Here is a 24574-nt window from a genome sequence, read left to right as displayed (position 1 = left end):
AGAATGTAAGATGAAACATATGATTTAACAGAGAAATTGTACCAATCTTTCAGGCAGGAGAATCACCTGAGGTCAGGAGTTTGAGACCAGCCTGTCCAACATGGTGAAACCCTGTCTCGACTAAAAATTCAAATATTAGCCAAGCGCCGTGGTACAAGCCTGTAACCCCAGCTACTCGGGAGGCTGAGGCTGGAGAATTGCTTGAACCCGGGAGGCAGAGGCTACAGTGAGCTGAGACCATGTCACTGCACTCCAGCCTGGGCGACAGAGCAAGACTGTGTCGCAAACACACACACACACACACACACACACAATGTAATTTACATCTATTTTTTAAAAGTTATTGCTTTTTTAAAAAGCAACAGTTGGGCCGGGCACAGTGGCTCACTCCTGTAATCCCAGCACTTTGGGAGGCCGAGGCAGGTGGATCACGAGGTCAGGAGATTGAGACCATCCTGGCTAACACGGTGAAACCCCATCTCTACTAAAAATACAAAAAATTAGGCAGGCGTGGTGGTGGGTGCCTATGGTCCCAGCTGCTCAGGAGGCTGAGGCAGGAGAATGGCGTGAACCCGGGAGGCGGAGCGAGACTCCGTCTCAAAAAAACAAAAAACAAAAAACAAAAAACAAAAACAAAAAAAAGCAGTTGGTGGCCTAACATCCCTCCGGGACAGGAGCCATCGCCCAGCGATGCCGACCGAGATGCCGCCGAGCGATGCCGATGGAGATGTCCTGGTCGTTCCACCTTGGGCCAGGTAAACATGGATTCCCAGGGTTGGCCTTAACCCTCCAACGCGCTTGGCGTTGTCCCTCTGAAACTCTCTGGAGATGAGCACTCTAGAGATGACTCGGGGGACTAGGAAAGGCAGACCCACTTCATTTGGGGTGGGCACAATCTAGTCAGCCGCCAGCACAGAATAAAAGCAGGCAGAAGAACGTGAAAAGAGTAGACGGGCTTAACCTCACAGCCTACATCTTTCTCCCCTGCTGGAGATAGAGATGATGATGGAAAAGGAGAAGATTTCTATTCTGTTCCGTGGGTCGTCAGCATGAAATCGCACATGCTGCGCAGGCAGGGCTTTGCATTTCACATTTTAACTTGCATCGTCTTCACAGAGAATTCCAGACCTTTTAAATTGTTAACATTAATTTTTATTTACTTATTTATTTTAGGACAGAGTCTACACTGAGTATAGCACTGCATCTACACTACGCCCAGGCTGGAGTACAGTGGCCATGATAGCTCAGTGTAGACTCGAACTCTTGGGTTGAAGCGGTCCTCTAGCCTCAGCCTCTCGAGTCGCTGGGGACTACAGGGGCCTGCCACCACGGCAGGCTTAAAATTCATTTTAATAGCAGGAAATTTCCTGGATCTAATCATCAACCGAGGCTGCTTTGCCCCGGCAGGATCCCAGTTTGCAGACAGCTGAGCTGCTCCAGCTTCACTGCCAGCAAAACCCAGAAAACAGAAGCACCAGGAGCGTGGCCTAGGGAAGCCCCGCCCCGCCCCGCCCCGTCCTGCTCTCACCGCGGCGCGAGCAGTTTTTTGCAGACCCGGAAGCGGATCGCGTGGATAGAAGGTCACACCGCAGCGCGTCAGTTTCCCTTTGTTTAGATTCAATCTGGGCTTCCCAGCTCCCCCGCGCTTCTGTACCCGGGATCTGAGAGTCAACACAGACCTTGAAATTCCCGCACCGCTCCCTCCACCCCGTGTAAATTCAGGCGTCTCCGTGAGAGTCCGGCGGTCGCTTCCCTGTGTGTTAAAATTGCTCGGCGACGGGTCCTGTCCCCGGTCGTTCTGCCTTGGGCCAGGTAAACACGGTTTTTCGAGACTCCTTTCCGCTTAAAACTCTTTACTGACCCATCCTTCTGCCCCGCTCTTTTAAAAGTCCTCACCGCAAGGTGGATTCCCGCCCGGGGAGCCTCTCAACCTGGCCCCAGCCCCAGTCCCGGCGGGGGAGGCCGCGTCCTGTGCCGGGTCCTGGGATCCTTGACACCACACGCCTCTAATAATTCAGTCCCCATCCTTTTCCTCCTTGATCCGGGCCTTCCTACTCCCCAGGCCTCGCCTTCCCAGCCATCGCTACTCCTGATCGTGTGGGGACGTGACTTTTGTCTCAAGACATCCAGGATTCTTCCGTCCCAAATTGCATCCCACTAAAAATGTGCTCTTGACGGAGGTGGGCACCTTATTGTACTCCCCTCCCTATGAATATGTGGAGAAAGATGGTGAAAGAGTGGTAGGAAATAGAAAAATTTTGAAAAAGAAGCATGAGGGAGATCCATAAGCAGACGGCAGAGAGTAGCTGAGAGATTTACAGAGACAGTGAATGAAGCCGAGAACGTAGCAGGGGGAGAAAAGTAACTGGAGAAATGTAGAGAAAAGCTCGATGTCCAGAGAGATGAAGGACAGAACGGTAGGGAGAGGGGCAGAAAGGGGGAGGCTCCTCACACAGAGAGTTTGGGAGAGGAGGAGGGATTTGGAGCCAGGGCAGACAGAACAGCGTGGTGCTGGGACAGCAAGAGGGGGCAGCCTCTTGTCTCTGTCTCCGCTTGTCAGAGGAGACAGAGCAGCCTTGTCTCCTCTGACAAGGAGAGCAGAGGGAGAACCACAGCATGGGGAGGTCTGGGATCCGGGGGCACCAGAGAGTGGGGACAAGTGAGTGTAGCAGGGAAGAGGGAATTTAACAGGGAGAACAGAGAGGAAGCAGAGATAGGGAGGGCAAGAAACAGGCAGATGGAAGAGCCTTCCTAGCAAACTAATCAAAATGAGGGGCTTTTGGACCAGGCGCAGTGGCTCTCACTTATAATCCCAGCACTTTGGGAAGCCAAGATGGGCAGATCACTTAAGGTCAGGAGTTCAAGACGAGCCTGGCCAACGTGGTGAAACCCCGTCTCTACTAAAAATACAAAAATTAGCTACGCATGGTGGCGTGTGCCTGTAATCCCACCTACTTGACTGAGGCACAAGAATCTCTTGATCCCAAGAGGTGGAGGTTGCAGTGAGCCAAGATCGCACCACTGCACTCCAGCCTGGGTAAGAGGGAGACTGTGTCTCAAAAAAAAAAAAAAAAAAAGAGGGGCTCTTAGTAAGCGTGCTTTTTTTTTTTTTTTTTGAGACGGAGTTTCTCTCTTGTTGCCCTGGCTGGCATGCGATAGTGCCATCTTGGCTCACCACAACCATCGCCTCCCGGGTTCAAGCGAGTCTCCTGCCTCAGCCTCTCCAGTAGCTGGGATTACAGGTACCCGCCACCATGCCTGGCTAACCTTGTATTTTTAATAGAGGTGGGGTTTCTCCATGTTGTTCGGACTAGTCTTGAACTCCCAACCTCAGGCGATCCACCCGCCTCGGCCTCCCAAAGTGCTGGGATTACAGGCATGAGCCACTGGTCCTGGCTGGAAACCATGCTTTTTATCTGCATCTAAAACTGAGGGGCAACCATGTGGCACTGCGTCTTTAACCTGTGGAATCTGTACCTGTCTCCAGGTAGACAGTATCAAAATTGAGTTAACTTGTGGGACACACAGCTGCGAGCGTGCCACAGAACTGGTCAGCATGGGCCAGACACGGTGGCTCACGCCTGTAATCCCAACACTTTGGGAGGGTGATTTGAGCAGATCACTTGAGGTCAGGAGTTCAAGACTAGCCTGGCCAACATGATGAAAAATACAAAAATTAGCTGGGCGTAGTGGCATGTGTCTGTAATCCCAGTGACTCGGGAGGCTGAGGCAGGAGAATCGCTTGAGGTTGTGGTGAGCTGAGACTGCGCCACTGCACTCCAGCCTAGGCGACAGTGAAACTCCGTCTCAAACTTGGGGAAAACACACATTTTGGTGGCAAGCGGTGTAGTGTTCTGTGCTGCATATGAGCGTAGCAAAAACACTATGTTTTTTTCTTACCTCAAACAGTAAAGGGAAGAGACTTGGCCCACTCACCAGTCTCAGGGCCTGTGATGCCTACTCAGTAGTGACTGGGAATGATCTGTCCCTGCTCCTGGCTGCTACTGATACTGAGATTGTGCACCATGTGCCAGCCCCACTCACAGTCCCAGAATGGCATGACATCCTTCCTCATGGTATCATTAATTTTTTTGTCTATAAAATTATTATTATTATTTTTTGAGACGGAGTCTTGCTCTGTCACCCAGGCTGGAGTCCAATGGCACAGTCTCCACTCACTACAACCTCTGCCTCCTGGGTTCAAGCGATTCTCCTGCCTCAGCCTCCCAAGTGTCTGGTACTATAGGCATGTGCCACCACGCCTGGTTCGTTTGTGTATTTTTAGTAGAGACGGGGTTTCACCATGTTGGCCAGGCTGGTCTCGAACTCCTGACTTCAGGTGATCTGCCCGCCTTGGCCTCCCAAAATGCTGGGATTACAGGCGGGAGCCACTGCTCCTGGCTTAGGAAATTATTTTGGTCAGCATACTGAAGTGGAGGTATTGTCAATTAAAACACACACACACACTCACATACTCACTCGCTGAAGCCTTTATTTTCTTTCCATTCTTCAGTCTTTAAAACAAAAAATACTGTATTTACATTTCTCCCTTCAGTAAGTACCCCTCTTCCATGCTCTATTTTAAGATCACAGTACACTAAAATCTTGTTTATATTCTGTCTTCAATTCTTGCCCCCAGTTCTTGATTGACCCCATCTAATCAAGTTATCGCATCCACCCGTTCCATTGCTCCAGCGACCTACCTGTTTCTAAATTTATTTTTATTTTTTTACTTTTATTTTTTATTTTTATTTTTTTTGAGACAGAGACTCGCTCTGTTGTCAGACTGGAGTGCAGTGGCATGATCTAGGCTTACTGCAACCTCTGCCTCCTGGGTTCAAGTGATTTTCCTGCCTCAGCCTCCTGAGTAGCTGGGATTACAAGCGCACACCACCACGCCTGGCTAATTTTTGTATTTTTAGTAGAGACGGAGTTTCACCACGTTGGCCAGGATGGTCTCGATCTCTTGACCTTGTAATCTGCCTGCCTCGACCTCCCAAAGTTCTGGGTTTATAGGCATGAGCCACTGCGACTGGCCCCTAAATTTATTTTTAATTAATTATTTATATTTTTAAGGGATGGGATCTCACTCTGTTGCACAGGCTGGAGTGCAGTGAGGCAGTCATAGCTCACTGTAACCTCGAACTCCTAGGCTCAAGTGATCCTCTTGCTTCAGTCTCCCAAGTAAGTAGGACTATAGGCGTGTACCACCATGCCTGGCTAATATTTTTATTTATTTATTTATTTGTTTTTGAGACAGAGTCTTGCTCTGTTTCCCAGGCTGGAGTGCAGTGGCATAATCATAGCTCACTGCGACCTCGACCTCCTGGGCTCAAACAATTCTCCCACCTCAGCTTCCTGAATAGCTGGGACTACAGGCGCCTGCCAGTATGCCGCTAATATTTTGTTTTTTTTGTAGAGTTGGGGTCTTGCTATGTTGCCTAGGCTGGTCTCAATTTCCTGGGCTCAAGCGATTCTCCTATCTCGGCCACCCGGGTAGCCAGGACTACAGGTTCGTGCCACTGTGCCATGCTAATATTTTGATTTTTTGTAGAGTTAGGGGCTTGCTGTGTTGTCCAGATTGGTCTTAAACTCCTGAGCTCAAGTGATTTTCCCACCTCAGCCTCCCAAAATGTACCCAGATGGAGGCATCATTCATTAAAACACACTCCTACATACAATAAAGGCTTTATTTTCCTTCTATCTTTAAAACAAAAAATATTATATTAACTACATTTCTTCGTCTAGGAAGTACCCCTCTTCTGTGCTCCCAGAGCTCTGGAATTACAGGGATGAGCCCCTGCACCAGGCTTAATACAGTTTTAAAATTTTTGTCCTCGTCTTTCTTTCCTTGTCAGCAGCAATTTGCACAGCTGATCACTTCCTCTTCTTTTTTCTTGGCTTTGAAGAGATTCTTCATAATTTAAAAAATCTGTTTAACTTTTTTTTTTTTTTGAGATGGAGTCTTACTCTATCACCCAGGCTGGAGTGTAGTGGCATGATCGCAGCTCATTGCAACCTCCGCCTCCCGGGTTTAAGCAATTCTCCCGCCTCAGCCTCCTGTGTAGTCCCGAGGTGGGACTACAGGCGCGTGCCACCACACCTGGCTAATTTTTGTATTTTTAGTAGAGACGGAGTTTCACTGTGTTGGCCAGGCTTGTCTTGAACTCCTGACCTTGTGATCCATCCGCCTCAGCCTCCTAAAGTGCTGGGATTACAGGCGTGAGCCACCATGCCTGGTCCCTGTTTAACATTCTTGTCATCACCTTCAGGTCTCCTGAACTGTCTTCTGTGAATATGGGAGTGTCCCACAATTTAGTCCTTAAACCTGTTCTCTCTGCCTACACCCTCTACCTTTCCTTATGATCTCATCTTATGGCTTCAAAACACCACCACCTACCTGTCTCAGTTTTCCCTCTCCACCCACCCCTCTCCCCTGAATTCCAGAATCCTGTGTCCATTCACATTCTGGACATCTCTGCTGGGGCATCCACAGGCATCTCCACCTTCATATGTCCAAAAGATACTCCCTGAACTCCCTAAACACCTTGCCCCAGCAGTCCTGCACCTCTCGGGTGAGGGACATCCTGTACTTTCTGGGGATTAAGTAAATCTGTCAAATGTTTTTAAAAATAGGAGCTATTTTCTTATTTGTGTTTTCATTTCTAATACAAACAATACATCACACGTTTATTTACACTCCTGTAGTCCCAGCTACTTGGGCTAAGGCAGGCAAATCGCTTGAACCCAGGGGGCAGAGGTTGCAGTAAGCCAAGATCACGCCCTGCACTCCAGCCTGTGCGACAGAGTGAGACCCTGTCTCGCAAACACACACACACAAAATTAGCCGGGCGTGGTGGCGGCCGCCTGTAGTCCCAGCTACTCTGGGAGGCTGAGGCAGGAGAATTGCTTGAACCTAGGAGGCATAGGTTGCAGCGAGCTGATATCATGCCATTGCACTTCAGCCTGGGTGACTGAGTGAGATTTTTGTCTCAAAAAAAAAAAAAAAAAAAATGTATTTGCTCGGTTAGGATGGAAAAGTACAGTTAATGTCTGAGTTGTACATTGATAGAAGCAGTTTCTTGGGAGAAATGGCATCCAGCCCAGTGGAGACCGGCAAGAACAGGTCATGTCCATACATGCCCGCTAGAGGGCAGTGCTGGTGTTGGTCGAGGCTTCGGAGGTCACCTTGAAGGCTAACGGTGTGATCACTGGAGAACAGCTGACATGCAGCCACGTCTCAGTATAGCCTACAGGTCTTCAGAGAGGCCCCTGACAGCAGAGTGTGCCACAGCCTCGGCTCTCACAGTGACTGTCAACCTCTTGAATTTCCGTGTATTTTGAATTCCAGTAGTTGAGGTCAGAATCTCATATATGGGGTCTGAGAAGGTGCCATATAACATTCTCCAGGGGAGGGCGGAATCCAACCACATTCTCTGGGTGGGAGGGAAGTTTACTCCATTTCTCATCTATGGGGGCTGCTAAGGAGTGATGCATCTCTCATGAAGGAAGGAGGAACGTACTCCAAGTTCTTAGCACAGCACACATGTCATTCATGTAGCAAACTATGTAAGTGGAATTATTTGAAATCTACATAACAGGGGGCCCAGGTTTCTCCTGCCTCAGAGGCTTCATCTGGGCTGTCCCTCTGCCTGGAACTCTCTGGCCGCTCAGCTGCTGGTGACAAACACCCTTCCTTCCCCAGGCCTTTGTTCTGGTAGTACCTTCTTAGGATTCTGTGACCCCCCCGCCATAGCCCCCGATTTAACACTCCAGCCTGACCCCACCCCAACTCTCCTCCATTTTGAAGTTCTGTGTTTATTTCTTTCCCTTTTCCTGCCACTGTCTGGATCCTGGTGACAGCAAGGGCCCAAGGGGAGCGAAGAGCCAGAAGCGGGGGACTGCGCTGGGCTCAACCCCTCTGGGCGGAGCTCAGTCCTAGCTTCACATTTGAGTGCTGAGGCATTTTGCAGAAACATCTCTTGTGCGTCCTTACAGAGATGATAATTTCAGTACTCAGGTGGAGGCCAGGCCTAATATTTAAAGTTGATGCTACAGTAGTTGCTCCCTATCTGCTGGTTTGATTTCTTGATACTCGAGTTTAACTGTGGTCTGAAAATATGACACAGAAAGTTCCAAAAATGAAGAATGCACAACTTTTAAATTTCCTACCATTCCAAGTAGTGTGCTGAAATCTAGCACTGTCCCACTCTGTTTTTGAGGAGTCTCACTCCATCGCCCAGGCTGGAGTGCAGTGGCACAATATCGGCTCACCGCAACCTCTGCCTCCCAGGTTCAAGTGATTCTCATGCCTCAGCCTCCCAAGTAGCTGGGATTACAGGTATATACCACCACACCTCACTAATTTTTTGTATTTTTAGTAGAGAGAGAGTTTCACCATGTTGCCCAGGCTGGTCTTGAACTCCTGAGCTCAGGCAATCCACCTACCTTGGCCTCCCAAAGTGCTAGGATTACAGGTGTGAGCCACTGTACCCAGCCAGTCCCACTCTCTTTTGCCTAGGACTTGAATCATCTCCTTTTCTGGTATATCTAGGCAGTACAGTCATCCCTCAGTATCAGGGGGATTACTTCCATGACCCCTGAGGATACCAAAGTCAGGTGATCTTCAAGTCCTTTATGTAACGTTGCGCAGTACAGCCATACACAGCATAATGACATTTTGGTCAACGATCAAATCTATGATGGTGGTTCCATAACATTACACTGTTACACTGGAGCTGAAAAATTCCTGTTGCCTGGCTACATCAGAGCAGTCATGACATCACAGTGCAGTGCATTCCTTGTATCTGTGGTGATGCTGGGGGAAACAAACCTGGATCTTTGCCAGGCAGCTTTAACCTGGCTGTGGGTGAGGATGATGCTGTGATGCTCCTAGAGGTGGTTCATGAGGAATGGACGAATAAGTTGTTGGAACTGATACAAGAACACATAGCTGAAGAAGAGGTGAGAGGATAGGAAAGTGAAGGAAAGGAAAAAAAAGTCCAGGAAATTTCACAGTGAAGGGTTTAGCAGAAACTGGTACAGACCTCAACAAGCTTCTTTAAAAGTTTGAAAACATGAACTCCAACACCAAAAGGTGTTTATTTATTTCTTTATCTTATTTTTTGAGACAGGGTCTTGTTCTGTCATCCAGACTGGAGTGTAGTGTGATCTTGGCTCACTGCAATCTCTGCTTCCCAGGTTCACGCAATTCTCCTGCCTCAGGTTCCTGAGTAGCTGGGATTACAGGTGCCTGCCATTATGCCCGGCTAATTTTTTTTTTTTTTTTTGAGATGGAGTCTCACTCTGTTACCCAGGCTTGGCTCACTGCAACCTCAGCCTCCCGGGTTCAAGCAGTTCTCCTGCCTCAGCCTCCTGAGTAGCTGGGATTATAGGTGCCTGCCATTACACTCGGCTAATGTCTGTATTTTTTTTTTTTTTTTGAGATGGAGTCTCACTCTGCTATGCAGGCTCGGCTCACTGCAACCTCAGCCTCCCAGGTTCAGGTGATTCTCCTGCCTCAGCCTCCTGAGTAGCTGGGATTACAGGCGTAGGCCACCATGCCCAGCTAATTTTTGTATTTTTAGTAGGGACGAGGTTTCACCATGTTGTTCAGGCTGGTGTCAAACTCCTGACCTCGTGATCTGCCCGCCTCGGCCTCCCAAAGTGCTGGGATTGCAGGCCTGAGCCACAGCACGCGGCCTAATGTTTGTATTTTTAGTAGAGATGGGGATTCACCATTTTGGCCAGGCTAGTCCCAAACTCTTGACCTGGTGTGATCTGCCTGCCTCGGCCTCCCGAAGTTCTGGGGTTACAGGAGTGAGCCACCGCACCCAACCCCAGATGGTGTTTATTAATGGAAAGGAAAGTTTATGGTGCATTAACTGCTCACAATAACATTTAGGAAGAAAATATAAGCAAGTAAACCACCATGGATATTTTTCTTCCTGTCTCATTTCCTAATCAGCTGATCTTTTTTTTTTTTTTGAGACCGAGTCTCGCTCTGTCACCAGGCTGGAGTGCAGTGGTGTGGTCTCGGCTCACTGGAACCTCCACCTCCCGGGTTCAAGCGACTCTCCTGCCTCAACCTCCCAAGTAGTTGGGACTACAAGCATGCGCCACCACTCCTAGCTAATTTTTGTATTTTTAGTAGAGATGGGGTTTCACCATGTTGGCCAGGATGGTCTCGATCTCTTGACCTCATGATCCGCCCGCCTTGGCCTCCCAAAGTGTGGGGATTACTGGCGTGAGCTACTGCACCAGGCCCTCAGCTGACTTTCAGATTCATACCACAGATGTATTTCTGAAAGGAGTGCCTCCTCACCTAGAAGAGCCTCAGGCAAGTTCTTCAAAAGGTATCCAGAAGAAGGCATTGTTATCCCAGATGACAGCTCCATACATATTATTGCACCTGATAACTTTCCAATGGGACAAGATGTGGCACTGGAAGACAATGACATTGATGGTCCCGACCCTGTGTAGGCCTAGGCTAATGTATGTGTTTGTGTCCTGGTTGTTGACAAAAAGTTTAAATGGGGAAAAAAAATTTTAAATGGGAAAAACTTATAGAATAAAGATATAAAGACAAAATATTTTTGTACAGCTATACAATGTGTGTTTTAAGCTAAATGTTATTATAAAAGTCAAAAAGTTAAATTTAGAAGTTTATAATGTCAAAATGTTACAGTAAGCTGAGGTTAATTTGTTATTGAGAAAAAAATATTTTTTATGTTAGTGTAGCCTAAATATACAGTAAGTATGCATGTACGTATTTATTTTTGGGACAGCCTCTCACACTGTCGCCCAGGCTGGAATGCAGTGGTGCGATTATGGCTCACTGCAGCCTCAACCTCTTAGGTTCAGGTGATCGTCCCACCACAGCCTCCTGGGTAGCTGGGACTACAGGTGTGTTCCACTATGCCTCAACTTATTTTTTGAATTTTTTTTTTTTTGTAGACACAGGAGTGTCACCATGTTGCCCAAACTGGTCTCGAACTTCTGGGCTCAAGCAATCTGCCTGCCTCGTTCTCCAAATGTGCTGAGATTACAGGCATGAGCCACCACGCCTGGCTGAGTATTCAGTATTTATAAAATCTGCAGTGGTACACAGTTATGTCGTAGGCCATCCCATTCGGTCACCACACACTCTCCGACTCATCCAGAGCAATTTCTAGTCCTGCAAGCATCATTCATGGTAAGTGCCCTAGACAGATGTACCATTTTTTAAACATTTATATCATATTAGTACCGTACCTTTTCTATGTTGAGACATGTTTTTATTTACAAGTACATACCACTGTGTCATAGTTGCCTGTAGTATTCAGTACATAACATGATGTGCAGGTTTTTAGCAATAGGCTATACCATATACCCTAGATGTGTAGTAGACTCTACCATCTTGGTTTACGTCGTGCAGTCTGTAATGAAATGGTCTGAAAACACATTTCGCAGAACAGGTCCCGTTACTAAGCAGCGCATGACTGTATTTGCATATAAATTACACACATCCTCCCATAGACTTTAAAAAATCTCTTGATTACTTATAATGGATTAATGAAACTTATAATGGATTACTTATAATGGATTAATGAAATTAATAAATGCTATATAGTTGTTATGCTCTGTTGTTTTCTTGTATTATTTTCATTGTTTGTTACTTTTTGGTTTCTTTCCCCCTTTTTTTGTAGATATTTCAGTCTGTGGTTGGTTGAATCCCTGGATTTGGACCCTAGAGATCCTGAGGGCCGAGTGTAGACTCTGTCTGCCCATTAGTCAGTGAATAGTCTTTTTGATCTGGTTCCACTTTTGGGGTATCTCAGTCCTTTTGCTTAACCCTTATTTTCCTTCATAGTGTTCCCCAAGCACGTGAATATTGATGCTGGCAGTTTGGATATGCCAGTGAGAAGCTGTTACATGCATAATGTAAGTGGAGTAAATAGAGGTCAGTACTGTCTGAGGTTCCAGGCATCCACTGGGCATCTTGGAACATATCCCCCATGGATAAGGAGATTCCACTGTGTTCTGTGTCTGGCGCTGAGCACCAAGGCTCTATGTCCTCCAGTTCTGAGGGATTACATGAGCCTGGGCTCCACAGAGAGGGGAGGGGGGCTGTGCTCTCCATGGAGTTTGGTCACAGCTGGGTCTGTTCCCTGAAGGGGCAACTCAGTCCAGCCCGGCTCCGTGCTGCCGCAGCGTGCGTGCGGGCTTCTCCAGGAGCGCAGCGAGTCCTGAATAACAGAGTAAAAACTTCACTCGTTCTTCTGGTAGGAGTTTCTTGTTCCTGCATCAACTCTGGTGCAGTGGGCAGCAGAGGACATTTTCCACAGGGTGAGGTCTCACCTGTGTGTGTGGTTGTGGCACAGGAAGGAGAACATGTTGATTCTGAGCAGTAATCAGCCTATTTTTGACATTTAGGATTGACTTCTAAACAGTCATGCTATTCGATGAAGAAGCCCAGAAGAGGAAAGCAAAGGAGTCAGGGATGGCTCTTCCTCAGGTAAACTGATATTCTCGGCGGATTGTTCTATCTCTGTTTCTTTCTGAAATGTCTGAAGCGTCCTGCCTGACAGGTTTGCTCACACTCACCCATGCCTTCCCTCAGTCCCTCTCATCGCGCTTAGCTTCCATCTCTCGTGACCCAGTGACATGAACTTGGGAAGAGGCTGCACTGGGCATGGGCCTGGGAAGGGCTCACACCAGACATGGATGGAGACAGGGTGAGGGTCCCGTGGTGTCAGTGCTGTTGGGCAGCAGGGATTGTTCAGGAGCCACATCTGGATGTACTGTCAGCTCTCTGTGGACCAGGATTAGAGCAGCTGCCAATGGAAGTCATGTATTCATGTGCACAAGTACCTGGTAAATTCTGGAAAAGGAGTTCAGGAAGGAGAAATATTTTCTGTCTGATTTTTACTACATTTGAAGCTAAACACCTTTCCTACTTTCTTCTGTCTGGCTTGGTTCAGAGAGGACATTCTTTCTTCTTTCTCAGCATGCCCCTCCCATGGAGAGTGGTGTTTTCCTGCAGGGAGTCTTGTACAGCATCTGGGTTAGGTGAAAAAAAGCTGTAATTTTGCACAGAGATTGAAGCAGAATTTTTTTTGTCATTAAAGAGGTGGAAATTAGCCGGGCGCGGTGGCTCAAGCCTGTATCCCAGCACTTTGGGAGTCCGAGACGGGCGGATCACGAGGTCAGGAGATCGAGACCATCCTGGCTAACACGGTGAAACCCCGTCTCTACTAAAAAATACAAAAAACTAGCCGGGCGAGGTGGCGGGCGCCTGTAGTCCCAGCTACTTGGGAGGCTGAGGCAGGAGAATGGCATGAACCCGGGAGGCGGAGCTTGCAGTGAGCTGAGATCCGGCCACTGCACTCCAGCCTGGGTGACAGAGCCAGACTCCGTCTCAAAAAAAAAAAAAAAAAAAAAAGAAGTGGAAATTATATTCGTTCTTGTTCAGCAATTATTGTTATATTTTTTATGTTAAACATCAAACTATGTATATATTCGTTTTATAGGAAGACACCAAACGTGCAGCGTAGGCCATCAAATACCAAGTCTCCCCTGCCCTGCCCTGTGCGGTTTCCCACCCTCCCTGTGTCTCCCTGGCGACCCACTGCTGTCAGCTCTGTGTCAAGAGTGAGAGCAAGTCCTGTAGAAATTTATTTTTACAGCATTGACCGGGCACAGTGGCTCATGCCTGTAATCCCAGCACTTTGGGACGCCGAGGCGGGCAGATCACCTGAGATCAGGAGTTTGAGACCAGCCTGGCCAACATAGTGAAACCTTGTCTCTACTAAAAATACAAAATTAGCCAGGCGTGGTGGTGCACACCTGTAATCCCAGTTACTTGGGAGGCTTAGGCAGGAGAATCCCTTGAACCCAGGAGACGGAGGTTTCAGTGAGTCGAGATTGCGCCATTGCACTCCAGCCTGAGTGACAGAGCAAGACTCTGTCTCAAAAGAAAAATAAAAAGAAAATAAATCAGTCACCTCTCTTGTTTTTTGTGCTTGGCGTGGTTCAGGGACCACGCACACCAATCAGCCCAGGAGGAGTCTCTGGAGGTCCTGAGCTTTGTCTGCGATGTGTCCTCTCTGGACTTTGCTGGTCACCTTCTCACTGAAGAGGGTGACCAGGTTCTGCTCAGAAGCTCCCCTTTCTGCACCTGCTTTGCAGCCTGTGTGAGGCCATAGGAAGCTGGGGTCCGCACTGCCACCTAGTGTCTGCCTGCGTTACTGCGGGCTCTGATTTATGCTGGTGCCTTTGTTCTCAGTGGCTTCCTGATCTGGGGCGCTGTTACTTCAGAGCTTCTGTTCAACCAAGACAGAACGTTGTCCTTCAGAAGAAGTCTGGAGTTTGTGGTTTCCTCTGGATGATGGCACATCATGCCTGAGCAGGGGCTCAGCCTAACGTGTTCATGCATTTTCCCACTGGGCTCCCAGCGGGTTGACTTGGTGCTTCTTTGGGGTGCAGGAACTTGCTAAGGGCCTTCTAGATTTCTCACAAAGCCAACTGGTCTGTGTATTGTTTAATTTTTGTCTCCATGGGGACAGAAAGGTCTGTGGCTTTGTATTCCTCTATCTTGCTGACATTACTCTTTTAGTAGAGTTGCGGATTTCGTACACAGGTCTGGAATGTCTTTTAGTTAGGGGCCATGTATATTTGCTAAGGGAGAGGTAGGATGTTTCTTGTGTGTGTGTCATTAATAATTAGTGCTGCTAAAGAAGGAAACTTGTTTTCTTTTTTTTTTGAGATGGAGTGTTTTACTCTTGTTGCTGAGGCTGGAGTGCAATGGCATGAACTCGGCTCACTGCAACCTCTGTCTCCCAGGTTCAGGCAATTCTTCTGCCTCAGCCTCCCAAGTAGCTGGGATTACAGGCATGCGCCATGATGCCCAGCTAATTTTGTATTTTTAGTAGAGACGGGTTTCTCTGTGTTGATCAGGCTGGTCTCGAACTCCCCACCTCAGGTGATCTGCCCGCCGTGGCCTCCCAAAGTGCTGGGATTACAGGCATGAGCCACTGTGCCCAGTCGAAACTTGTTTTCAATATATTCGTATTAGTTAAAATGCCTAAATGGCATTCTTTGTTTTGGTTACAATCCTGTCATTCGTTAGTTCTAACAGATCCTGCTTTTTCCTGCCTCCAATCCCCACTTTTTTTGTTTTTTTTCCTGTTTTTTTCCACTGCTGCTGGTCCCTGATCAGGCATCCTGTGCAGTTCTGATTGGCTGCAGCACAGACCTGCACCCTTTTCCTGGCCTTAAATTAGAGGAAGTGCATCCCATGTTTACTGCTGATTATGACATTTTATGAGATGTTCTTGTTTAATATCATGTTTTTTTGGTTTGTTTGTTTTCCAATTTCATTCTTGGCCTGAGTATTAATTATTTAGTAATTTCTTAAGGTATGTGCTGCTGAGATATTTTCTATGACCTTTATTTGTTTGTTTGTTTGTTTGTTTGTTTTTTGAGACGGAGTTTCACTGTTGTCGCCCAGGCTGGAGTGCAATGGCGCGATCTTGGCTCACTACAACCTCTGCCTCCCAGGTTCAAGCAATTCTCCTGTCTCAACCTCCCGAATAGCTGGCATTACAGGCGCCCAGCACCATGCCTGGCTAATTTTTGTATTTTTAGTAGAGAAGGGGTTTCACCATGTTGGCCAGGCTCGTCTCAAACTCCTAACCTCAGGTGATCCATCTGCTTCGGCCTTCCAGAGTGCTGGAATTACAGGCGTGAGCCACTGCACCCGTCCTATTTGTTAAATTAGTGTATAATATTCTTAAATTTTGTGTAATGTATCACTGTTTTATTAATGAAATAAATCAATAAACTCCATTGGCATTTGCTAATACCTACATATGTAGACTTTAATGGACAAAAGTGTATTTGTAGGGCAGGGTTAGTGGTGTATGCCTATAATCCCACCTTCTTGGGAGGCTGGGGAAGGATTAAACTCTTCCCTTGAATCTAGGAGTTTGAGATCTTTCTGGGCAACCTAGTAAAACCCCATCTGAATTTAAAAAAATACTATATATTTTTGAATATGGGTATTTACTAGAGATTGGAGTTGAAGTTTCTATGTTTTTTAATGATCTGCCATTTTCAATAGCTTAATATTCAAAAATGCTTATAAACTAAATTGCGTACAATTATACATTTTTAGTGTTGCAAACAATGCGGTCCTCATTTTAGGGACACTTGACGTTCATGGACGTGGCCATCGAATTCTCTCAGGAGGAGTGGAAATGCCTGGACCCTGGACAGAGGGCTTTGTACAGAGACGTGATGTTGGAGAACTACAGGAACCTGGTCTCTCTGGGTGAGGGTAACTTCCCTCCAGAAGCCGGGATCTGCTCTAATCTATCTTTGCATTTTCTCTTGGTTGCCTCTTAGGAGCCCCTAAATTGCTTAACTGAGGTAGAAACCTTGTTGACTCAAATGAAAAGTTCTCTGGATTTGAAATGTGTCCTGTCTTCAGATGGTCTGCCCCCTTCATGATACGTCGTTGGGTGGCACCAGATAACCAGTTCTCTGTTTTCTCCCCTGTGCTTACAAGTCAGTAGTTCTTGGAAGAGATCTCGATGTCTACATATTACAGTATTCCCTAAGCATTCAGAAGGAGCCAGTCTGTGGGTGAACTTGTGAAATATTATTCTTGATCCATTTGCGACATCCCCTCTCTTACCTAAACATAGGGCTTGGATTTTGGAAATGCCCCAGCACATCTTGTTTCTTTCTTTTTATTAACAGGAATCTGTCTTCCTGACCTAAGTATTATTTCCAGGTTGAAGCAAAGGAGAGAGCCCTTGACTCTGCAGAGTGAAGTTAAAATAGTAAAAAATCCAGATGGAAGGCAATGTGTCAGAAGCGTGAACACAGGTAAGAGCTCTGATGGGCAGTGTGGAAGCCATAGTTTTTATTTTTTTATTTTTGAGCCAGGGTGTTCCACTATCACCCAGGCTGTAGTGCAGTGGCAGTCATAGCTCACTGCAGCCTCAAACTCCTGGACTCAAGCAATCCTCCTGCCTTGGCCTCCCAAAGTTGTAGATTACAGATTACAGCTACTGCACCTTGCAAAGCCATACTATTTTTTTTTTTTTTTTTTTTGAGACATTGTCCCGCTCTGTTGCCCAGGCTGGTGTGCAGTGGTGTGATCTTGGCTCACTGCAACTTCCGCCTCCCAGATTCAAGCAATTCTCCTGCCTCAGCCTCCCCAGTAGCTGGGATTACAGGCATGTATCACCACACCCAGCTAATTTTTGTACTTTTAGTAAGGACGTGGTTTCACCATGTTGGACAGGCTGTTCTCAAACTCCTGACCTCAAGTGATCTGCCTGCCTCAGCCTCCCAAAGTCCTGGGATTACAGATGTGAGCCACCGCACCCAGCCCATACTAACTCTTAAAAGAGTGTGTGGGAAACTCTCTACAGGTGGGATGTTCTGTGAGAAAAGTTTAAATCCTAGGCATTCTGAATGGAAATATTCTTTGCTCTCTCATTCAGCTCTACAAATGTGTAATAGTTTCATCTTTTCACCCGTGAGTGGTGTTCCAGCCCAGAGACAAAAGCAAAGTCTTTATCATGATGGACAGCACCCTGTCATGTGGCTTCTATGAACTTCTGTTCCATGATTCTGAAGAACACAGGGAGCATTGTTGCCACGGGTCTCTTTCGCCTGTGGTCTTTCTTTCTGTGCTTGATTCCATCTGATGCTCAGTTTCTGTCCCTATAGGTCCAAGCTGGGGTCTTCATAGACCTACCCCCTTGACCTATTCATGGTCCATCCCATTTCCTGTACTGGGAAGACGTAATCAGGAAATGGGAAAACATGAGCTACTCTTTTTTGCATCTGGGTCCTGGAAACTACAGGTGCCTCCAGCCCCCTCTGCCTGTTCAGGTCTGTTTGAGATGGGAAAAAGCCAGTGATTTTCCTATTCTCACATGCCACTCAGCACAGAACATTTCACTTCTGGTCACCAAAATGTGTGGGGATTTCTCCCCATCAACAAATAATTTTTCACTGGATCTTTACTGGGTTTTCTATAATTTCTTTCTGACACTATCTACCTGGAGTTAGAATCAGATCCCACAGGCTAAGAGTCGCCCACCTCAGCCACCACTTGCTAGTAGTAGGTTGTCACCTTTCCGTCTGACCAACCAGCTGTAAGTTGGGTTCCCTCAACCCCCTTCTTGGGTTGATTACTTTGCTAGGGTGGCTCACAGAACTCAGTGAAACACTTCGTTAGGTTCATTGGTTCATGATGAAGCATGTTTCTAAGGATACAGACGGACAGCCAGATGAGGAGATTCACAGGGCAAAGCACATGGGAAGAGTCACCGGGTGTGCCACCCTCCAGACACCTGCATGTCTTCAGCATTTGGAAGCTCATGACCCCATAGTTCAGGGATCTTTATGGAGGCTTCATCACATAGGCGTGACTGATATTAACTCAATCTCCAGCCCCTCTCCTACAAGATAATGGGTGAGGCTGACAGTTTCATGCTTCTAAGTATGGCCTGGTCTTTCTGGTGATCAGCCCCATCCAGGAACCCACACAGGTTGCCTTATTAGAGCAGATCACACTCACACCACCCAGGACATCCCAAGGTCTTTGGAGCTCTGTGTCAGGAACTGGGGAATAGACCAATGTATGCATTTCTTCTTATTCCACAAGGCCCCTCAGCCATTCTTCAGTTGTGCTTCATCCACACTTTACTGGTGTGTGTCACAGGGGAGTAAGTGGCTCTTCTGAGATAGTTACTCAGCTGAGTGGCAAAGACAGTCAACAGAAAGACCCCGTGTTGAATCCCTAGATCCTTGTGGGGAGCATGGCACAAAATAGCCACCAGATGATGCCTCTGGTTTTAGCACTATCGTCATTTGTTCAAACCACTGTTACTTTCATCTTGTACCTTTCCATGTATTATAAATCAACTTGGTTTTTGTATATTTAATCAGCAGTTCCATATTTCATATAATACTCTTTGTGTTTATTATTTTGTATCTGTGGGTCTATAGTATCAGGGAATGGCCCATTGGTTTATATATTTTTGAGTGTTTTTTTTTTTTTTAATGGCACAGGATATGCGTCAGCAGGAGATTCTCTAAAACCTATAGACACTCTAGAAATGTCTGAATGGGAGTTTAAATATTTGTTTTCCTTTGTTTTACCTGACTTAGTAGCTACTATTAAACAGCACTTTTGCCAATTAAATTTGTTACAGTGTATAATATGGAAATTTCTCATATCTTAAGAATATGCTCTTTTAAAGTTATTGCCCTCTTAATCTCAGAAATACCATTACACTGACTTGCTATAATTTGTTATTTAAGACTGAGGGGCAAAACTCAAACCATATCTTCCTCTGTCTGGTCTGGCACCACACAGCAATAAACACAGAAAACTTATGTGACCGAATGTGAGTTTTCTTCCACCAATCAGCAGTCAGTTCTGCAGTGGATACTCACTGGGTTCCCTTGGATTCGATTCTGATGCTGTGTACCTGGAGAGCGCATCACATCCCACAGGTTGAGGGCTCAGTCTCCAATACTGCCCCCTTTCAGACACTGGTCATAAGTCCAGACCTCTGCAACTTTCGACCAACCAGCTTCAAAAGTTGGGGTTCCCATTGCTCCCTCTTTGGGTTTGATTAATTTGCTAGAGTGGTTCACAGAACTCATGGTAATACATACCTAACATTTACAGGGTTTATTATACAGAGTATTTTAAAGGATCCAGGCCCGGCGTGGTGGCTCGCATTTGTAACCCAAGAATTTTTTGAGGCTGAGGTGGGCGGATTGCTTGATCCCAGGAGTTTGAAACCAGCAACATAATGAGAGCTTATTTCTACAAAAAATTAAAAAATTAGCCAGGCATGGTAGTACATACCTTGTAGTCTCAGCTACGCAGGAGGATGCTTGAGCCCAAGAGTTTAAGGCTGCAGTGAGCTGTGATCACGCCACTGCACTGCAGCCTGGGTGACACAGAGCAAGACCTTATTATAAGTAGATGGAGAAGGATAAATTAACAGATGGAAAGATCATAGGGTCAGGTCTGGGAGGGTCCCCAGCACAAGAGTTTTATGCATATATTATACTATTACTAATGTCTATACAACTGCTCTTAAATGTCTTATTTGCTCTAAGAGACTCATCCCTCCTTTTTCTGAGAAGCTTTCAGTTTCTGCTCTATTTCTCTGCCCTTAATCTTTCTCAAAGTCACCCATAATCCTCCCGAGTCCTGCAGATTCCCCACTGCTCCAGTGCATCACGTCACCCCCTTGTGTTTTCAGCTCTCACAATGTGACATCCAAAGTATGCTGATACTTCTTCCAGTGTCTGAGTTGGGTGAGGCAGATTCTAGTCCCTGCACCAGACTGTAAACATGCCAGAATCATGGGTTCATGTTCTACTCTTTCTTCTTTTCTAGGAAGGAGCTGTATATTGGGAAGCAATGCAGAAAACAAGCCTATTAAAAATCAACTTGGATTTACCCTTGAGTCACATCTGTCTGAATTGCAGCCGTTTCAAGCTGGAAGGAAAATTTATGGAAGGAATCAAGTTGAAAAGTTCACAAACCATCGTTCCTCAGTTTCACCACTGCAAAAAATTTCTTCTAGTTTCACGACACACATGTTTAATAAATATAGGAATGATTTTATTGATTTCCCATTACTCCCACAAGAAGAGAAAGCATACATTAGAGGAAACTCTTATGAACGTAGTGAAGATGGTGAGGTTTTTAGAGTCCCTGCAAGCCTTACTAACCATCAAGGAATCCATACCGCAGAGAAACCTTACAAATGTACTGAATGTGGCAAGGTCTTCAGTCGCAATTCACACCTTGCAGAACATTGGAGGATTCATACTGGACAGAAGCCTTACAAATGTAGTGAATGTGACAAGGTGTTTAATCGCAATTCAAACCTTGCACGACATCAAAGAATTCATACTGGAGAGAAGCCTCACAAATGTAATGAGTGTGGCAAAGCATTTAGAGAGTGTTCAGGGCTTACTACCCATCTTGTCATCCATACTGGAGAGAAACCTTACAAATGTAACGAGTGTGGCAAGAACTTCAGACACAAATTTTCTCTAACCAATCATCAGAGAAGTCACACGGCAGAAAAACCTTACAAATGTAATGAATGTGGCAAGGTCTTTAGTCTGCTTTCATACCTTGCACGGCATCAAATAATTCATAGTACAGAAAAGCCCTACAAATGTAACGAATGTGGAAGAGCGTTTCGCAAGCGTCCGGGCCTTATGGCCCATCTTCTAACCCATACCGGGGAGAAACCTTACAAATGTAATGAATGTGACAAAGTCTTTGGGCGCAAATTATACCTAACCAACCATCAAAGAATTCATACTGGAGAGAGACCTTACAGGTGTAATGCCTGTGGCAAGGTCTTCAATCAAAATCCACACCTTTCACGCCATCGGAAAATTCATGCTGGAGAGAATTCACTGCGTACCTTACAGAGGCAATGAATGTGGCAAAGTCTTTAGTTACAGTTCACACCTAGCACAGCGTTGGAGGACTCAGGAGAAAAACCTTACAAATATCATAAATGTGGCAAAGAATTTAGTTTGCCTTCAAGCCTCATCACCCGTCTCTTGATCGACGCTGAAAGGAAACCTTACAAATGTAAAGTTAATAACATACATATATATGTACACAAGTAATCGATAAAGAGAGAACAGTTATATCAGAATAGAGCATTTAATGAAAACTACCAGTATAGCATATTCTTAAGTAGGATTCACATTTAACTGCTGGCACTGTAATTTGTAACTTTGATTTAGAATGTACATACTTCTCATGTTTTAAGTAACAAAGTTTAAAGTTGTTTTTTTTTTTTTTTTTCTGAGACCAAGTCTCGCTGTATCACCGAGGCTGGAGTGCAGTGGCACAATCTTGACTCACTGCAACCTCTGCCTCCCGGGTTCAAGCGATTCTCCCGCCTCAGCCTCCTCAGTAGCTGGGATTACAGGCATGCGCCACTACTGCCTGGCTAATTTTTGTATTTTTAGTAGAGACGGGGTTTCCCCATGTTGGCCAGGCTGGTCTCAAACTCTTGACCTCAAGTGATCCACTGGCCTTGGCCTCCCAAAGTGCTGGGATTACAGGTGTGAGCCACAGCGCCTGGCCTTGTTTAAATTTTTCTTAGTGGGAATGAATCACATCCTTTCTACCAACATTGTTTAATCTTACCTCAGGAGGATACTTTATAGTAGAAAATAATGTCCCATTAGGATTTTAAGGTTGAAGCAGCCAGAACAATGTGTGTGTGTGTGTGTGTGTGTGTGTGTGTGTGTGTGTGTGAGAGAGAGACAAAACAACATACGCTTTTGGGTGCATATACTTAGGTAAGTATGATTTTGAGTAATTACACTTACTACTTGAGTTAGTCTCTGTGTACTGTGGCGAAGGATGCTTATGTGGGTAAAGTCAAAATCACTTTGTGAATAGCAGTGCAATGTCAGCCTTGTACACCCTCAAATGTGCATCACTGTTAATGAGTATGCCCTGTATTATGTTTCTATATGCCTCTTTCTTGTGTGCCAAATAAGACCTATGGCATGTACCTTCATTTTCATGCAGCAAAAATAAATAGTAATATGACAAATATTAGGAAATAGAAAGTGGGGCCGGGTGCGGTGGCTCACGCCTGTAATCTCAGCACTTTGGGAGGCTGAGGCAGGCGGATTAGCTGAGATCGGGAGTTTGAGACCAGCCTGACCAACATGGACAAACCCTGTCTCTACTAAAAATACAGAATTAGCTGGGCGTGGTGGCACATGCCTGTAATCCCAGCTACTTGGGAGACTGAGGCAGGAGAATCAATTGAACCTGGGAGGCAGAGGTTGCGGTGAGACGAGATCGTGCCATTGCACTCCAGCCTGGGCAACAAGAGTGAAACTCCGTCTCAAAAAAATAATAATAATAATAATAAAAGTAAGTATGGGTTGAAGGTAAAAATACTGTAACATGGTCGGGTGTGGGGGCTTACGCCTGTAATCTCAGCACTTTGAGAGGCTGAGTTGGGCGGATCATGAGGTCAGCAGATCAAGACCATCCTGGCCAACATGGTGAAACCCCATCTCTACTAAAAATAAAAAAATTAAAAAAAATTAGCTGGGCACAGTGGTGTGCACCTGTAATCCCAGCTACTTGGGAGGCTGAGGCAGGAGAATCGCTTGAACTTGGGAGGCAGAGGTTGCAGTGAACTGAGATTGCACCACTGCACTCCAGCCTGGCGATAGAGCAAGGCTCTGTCTCAAAAACAAACAAAAAATACTGTAACACAATTTCTTTTTGTACATGTAGTGTTCAGTGACACCATTTGAAAACATTAATATTCATCCATTTTCTTTTAAGTCGAACCACACAGAAAGGAAATTTTGTTTTGGTACGTTAACTAGAAACTTCATATAGTCACCCTCACAACTTTTTTGGTAATTTGAATTTTTGACTACTTTTCTGAAACTTGTTTGAAGTCCCCCTACGGTTTGGCTTGGATCTTGAGAATGATGATCCCATACACTGATATGGTTTGAGAGTGTTTTATTATATAATGAGGCTTTGTGGGGGAAAGCAGGGTGTACTTTTCTAGCTGGTCCAAAAGTGGCTTCAGAGAACTGGGATAGGTGATGGGCTTGGGGTGTCATGATTGCTAAAGGGTAGGGCTGGGACGGGGGTACCCCCTTGTGGTTTGAACTTCCAGTTGGTTCCAAAGGAGTGAGCACTGAGGCTTTATTATCAGTTGACCAGATGGGCAGAATAGGAAGAGGGAGTGCAGAGGTATAAAAGGCGTTAGTGTTCAGACATCACAAAATGCAGTCAACTCTAGTACAACACTGAGTGCTTCCTCTGGAACTCCTGCCATCTTGGTTAGGAAAGACCCCCAATTTTCTTCATGGTAATATCTTACTATATTCCTTTTATGGGTACAGATACAGATCTCATTGCACAATATGATTGTTGAAAATGGTTGTGAAATAGAGTTTAGTAAAATTGCCTGAGGTTTTTTTTTTTTTTTTTTTACAGTAGTTCAATGAAAATTATTGTGGGGAAGTGTTTATAATAAATATGACACCATATAATTTCATACCTATAATAAATGTGACATAATTTTGTAATGTATTACACAATAACAATTTTGTCATCTATATTTATTATACGATAAATATAATTTTACTACAAGAGCATTTTTCCAAAAGCTATGGATATGTCATTTTCAGATTATGGTATTATGTAATATATTCCATGGTTCATTTTCAATTGTAATAAAATTATATTTTTTGTATACATATATATTTTCACATTTTTTTCCTACATTGCCTCCAAATTCTATGTTTAATACATTTCTTCTCTGTTTTGCTCTGCTGAAAACTTTAGGGGACAAATAAATGAGGGTGCTGTTTGGAGACAAAATTTTGTGACATGAGACTGGGCATAGTGGCATGCACCTGTAGTCCCAGCTACTTGGGAGGCTGAGGTGGGAGGATCACTTGATCCCAGGAGGCTGAAGCTGCAGTTAGTGAGCTGTAATTGTGGTACTGCACTTCAGCCTGG

General features: G+C 45.7%; 1 protein-coding gene across 4 annotated transcripts; it reads left to right on the top strand.

Moving 5' to 3' along the window:
- Window positions 1–1548: 1548 nt before the first annotated feature.
- ZNF610 (zinc finger protein 610) lies at window positions 1549–24204 on the top strand. 4 transcript variants are annotated; one of them, XM_037991422.2, is made up of 7 exons: window positions 1549–1812; window positions 10957–11194; window positions 11852–11922; window positions 12415–12496; window positions 16186–16312; window positions 16744–16872; window positions 20423–21591. In XM_037991422.2, the coding sequence occupies exons 4-7, from the start codon at window positions 12434–12436 to the stop codon at window positions 21484–21486; spliced, it is 1383 nt and encodes a 460-aa protein (XP_037847350.2). In that variant the 5' UTR covers window positions 1549–1812; window positions 10957–11194; window positions 11852–11922; window positions 12415–12433; the 3' UTR covers window positions 21487–21591. The 4 variants fall into 4 exon arrangements, with proteins under 4 accessions (XP_037847350.2, XP_037847349.2, XP_072872181.1 ...); XM_037991421.2 differs by lacking the exon at window positions 11852–11922 and having other exon boundaries at window positions 20423–24204; XM_073016080.1 differs by lacking the exon at window positions 11852–11922 and having other exon boundaries at window positions 16778–16872.
- Window positions 24205–24574: the final 370 nt, after the last annotated feature.

Source organism: Chlorocebus sabaeus, chromosome 6, assembly GCF_047675955.1.
Source record: "Chlorocebus sabaeus isolate Y175 chromosome 6, mChlSab1.0.hap1, whole genome shotgun sequence".
Classification (NCBI taxonomy): Eukaryota; Metazoa; Chordata; class Mammalia; order Primates; family Cercopithecidae; genus Chlorocebus; species Chlorocebus sabaeus.
The sequence above is the reverse complement of the archived record's forward strand: the minus strand, read 5'-3'. Positions and strand labels throughout refer to the sequence as shown.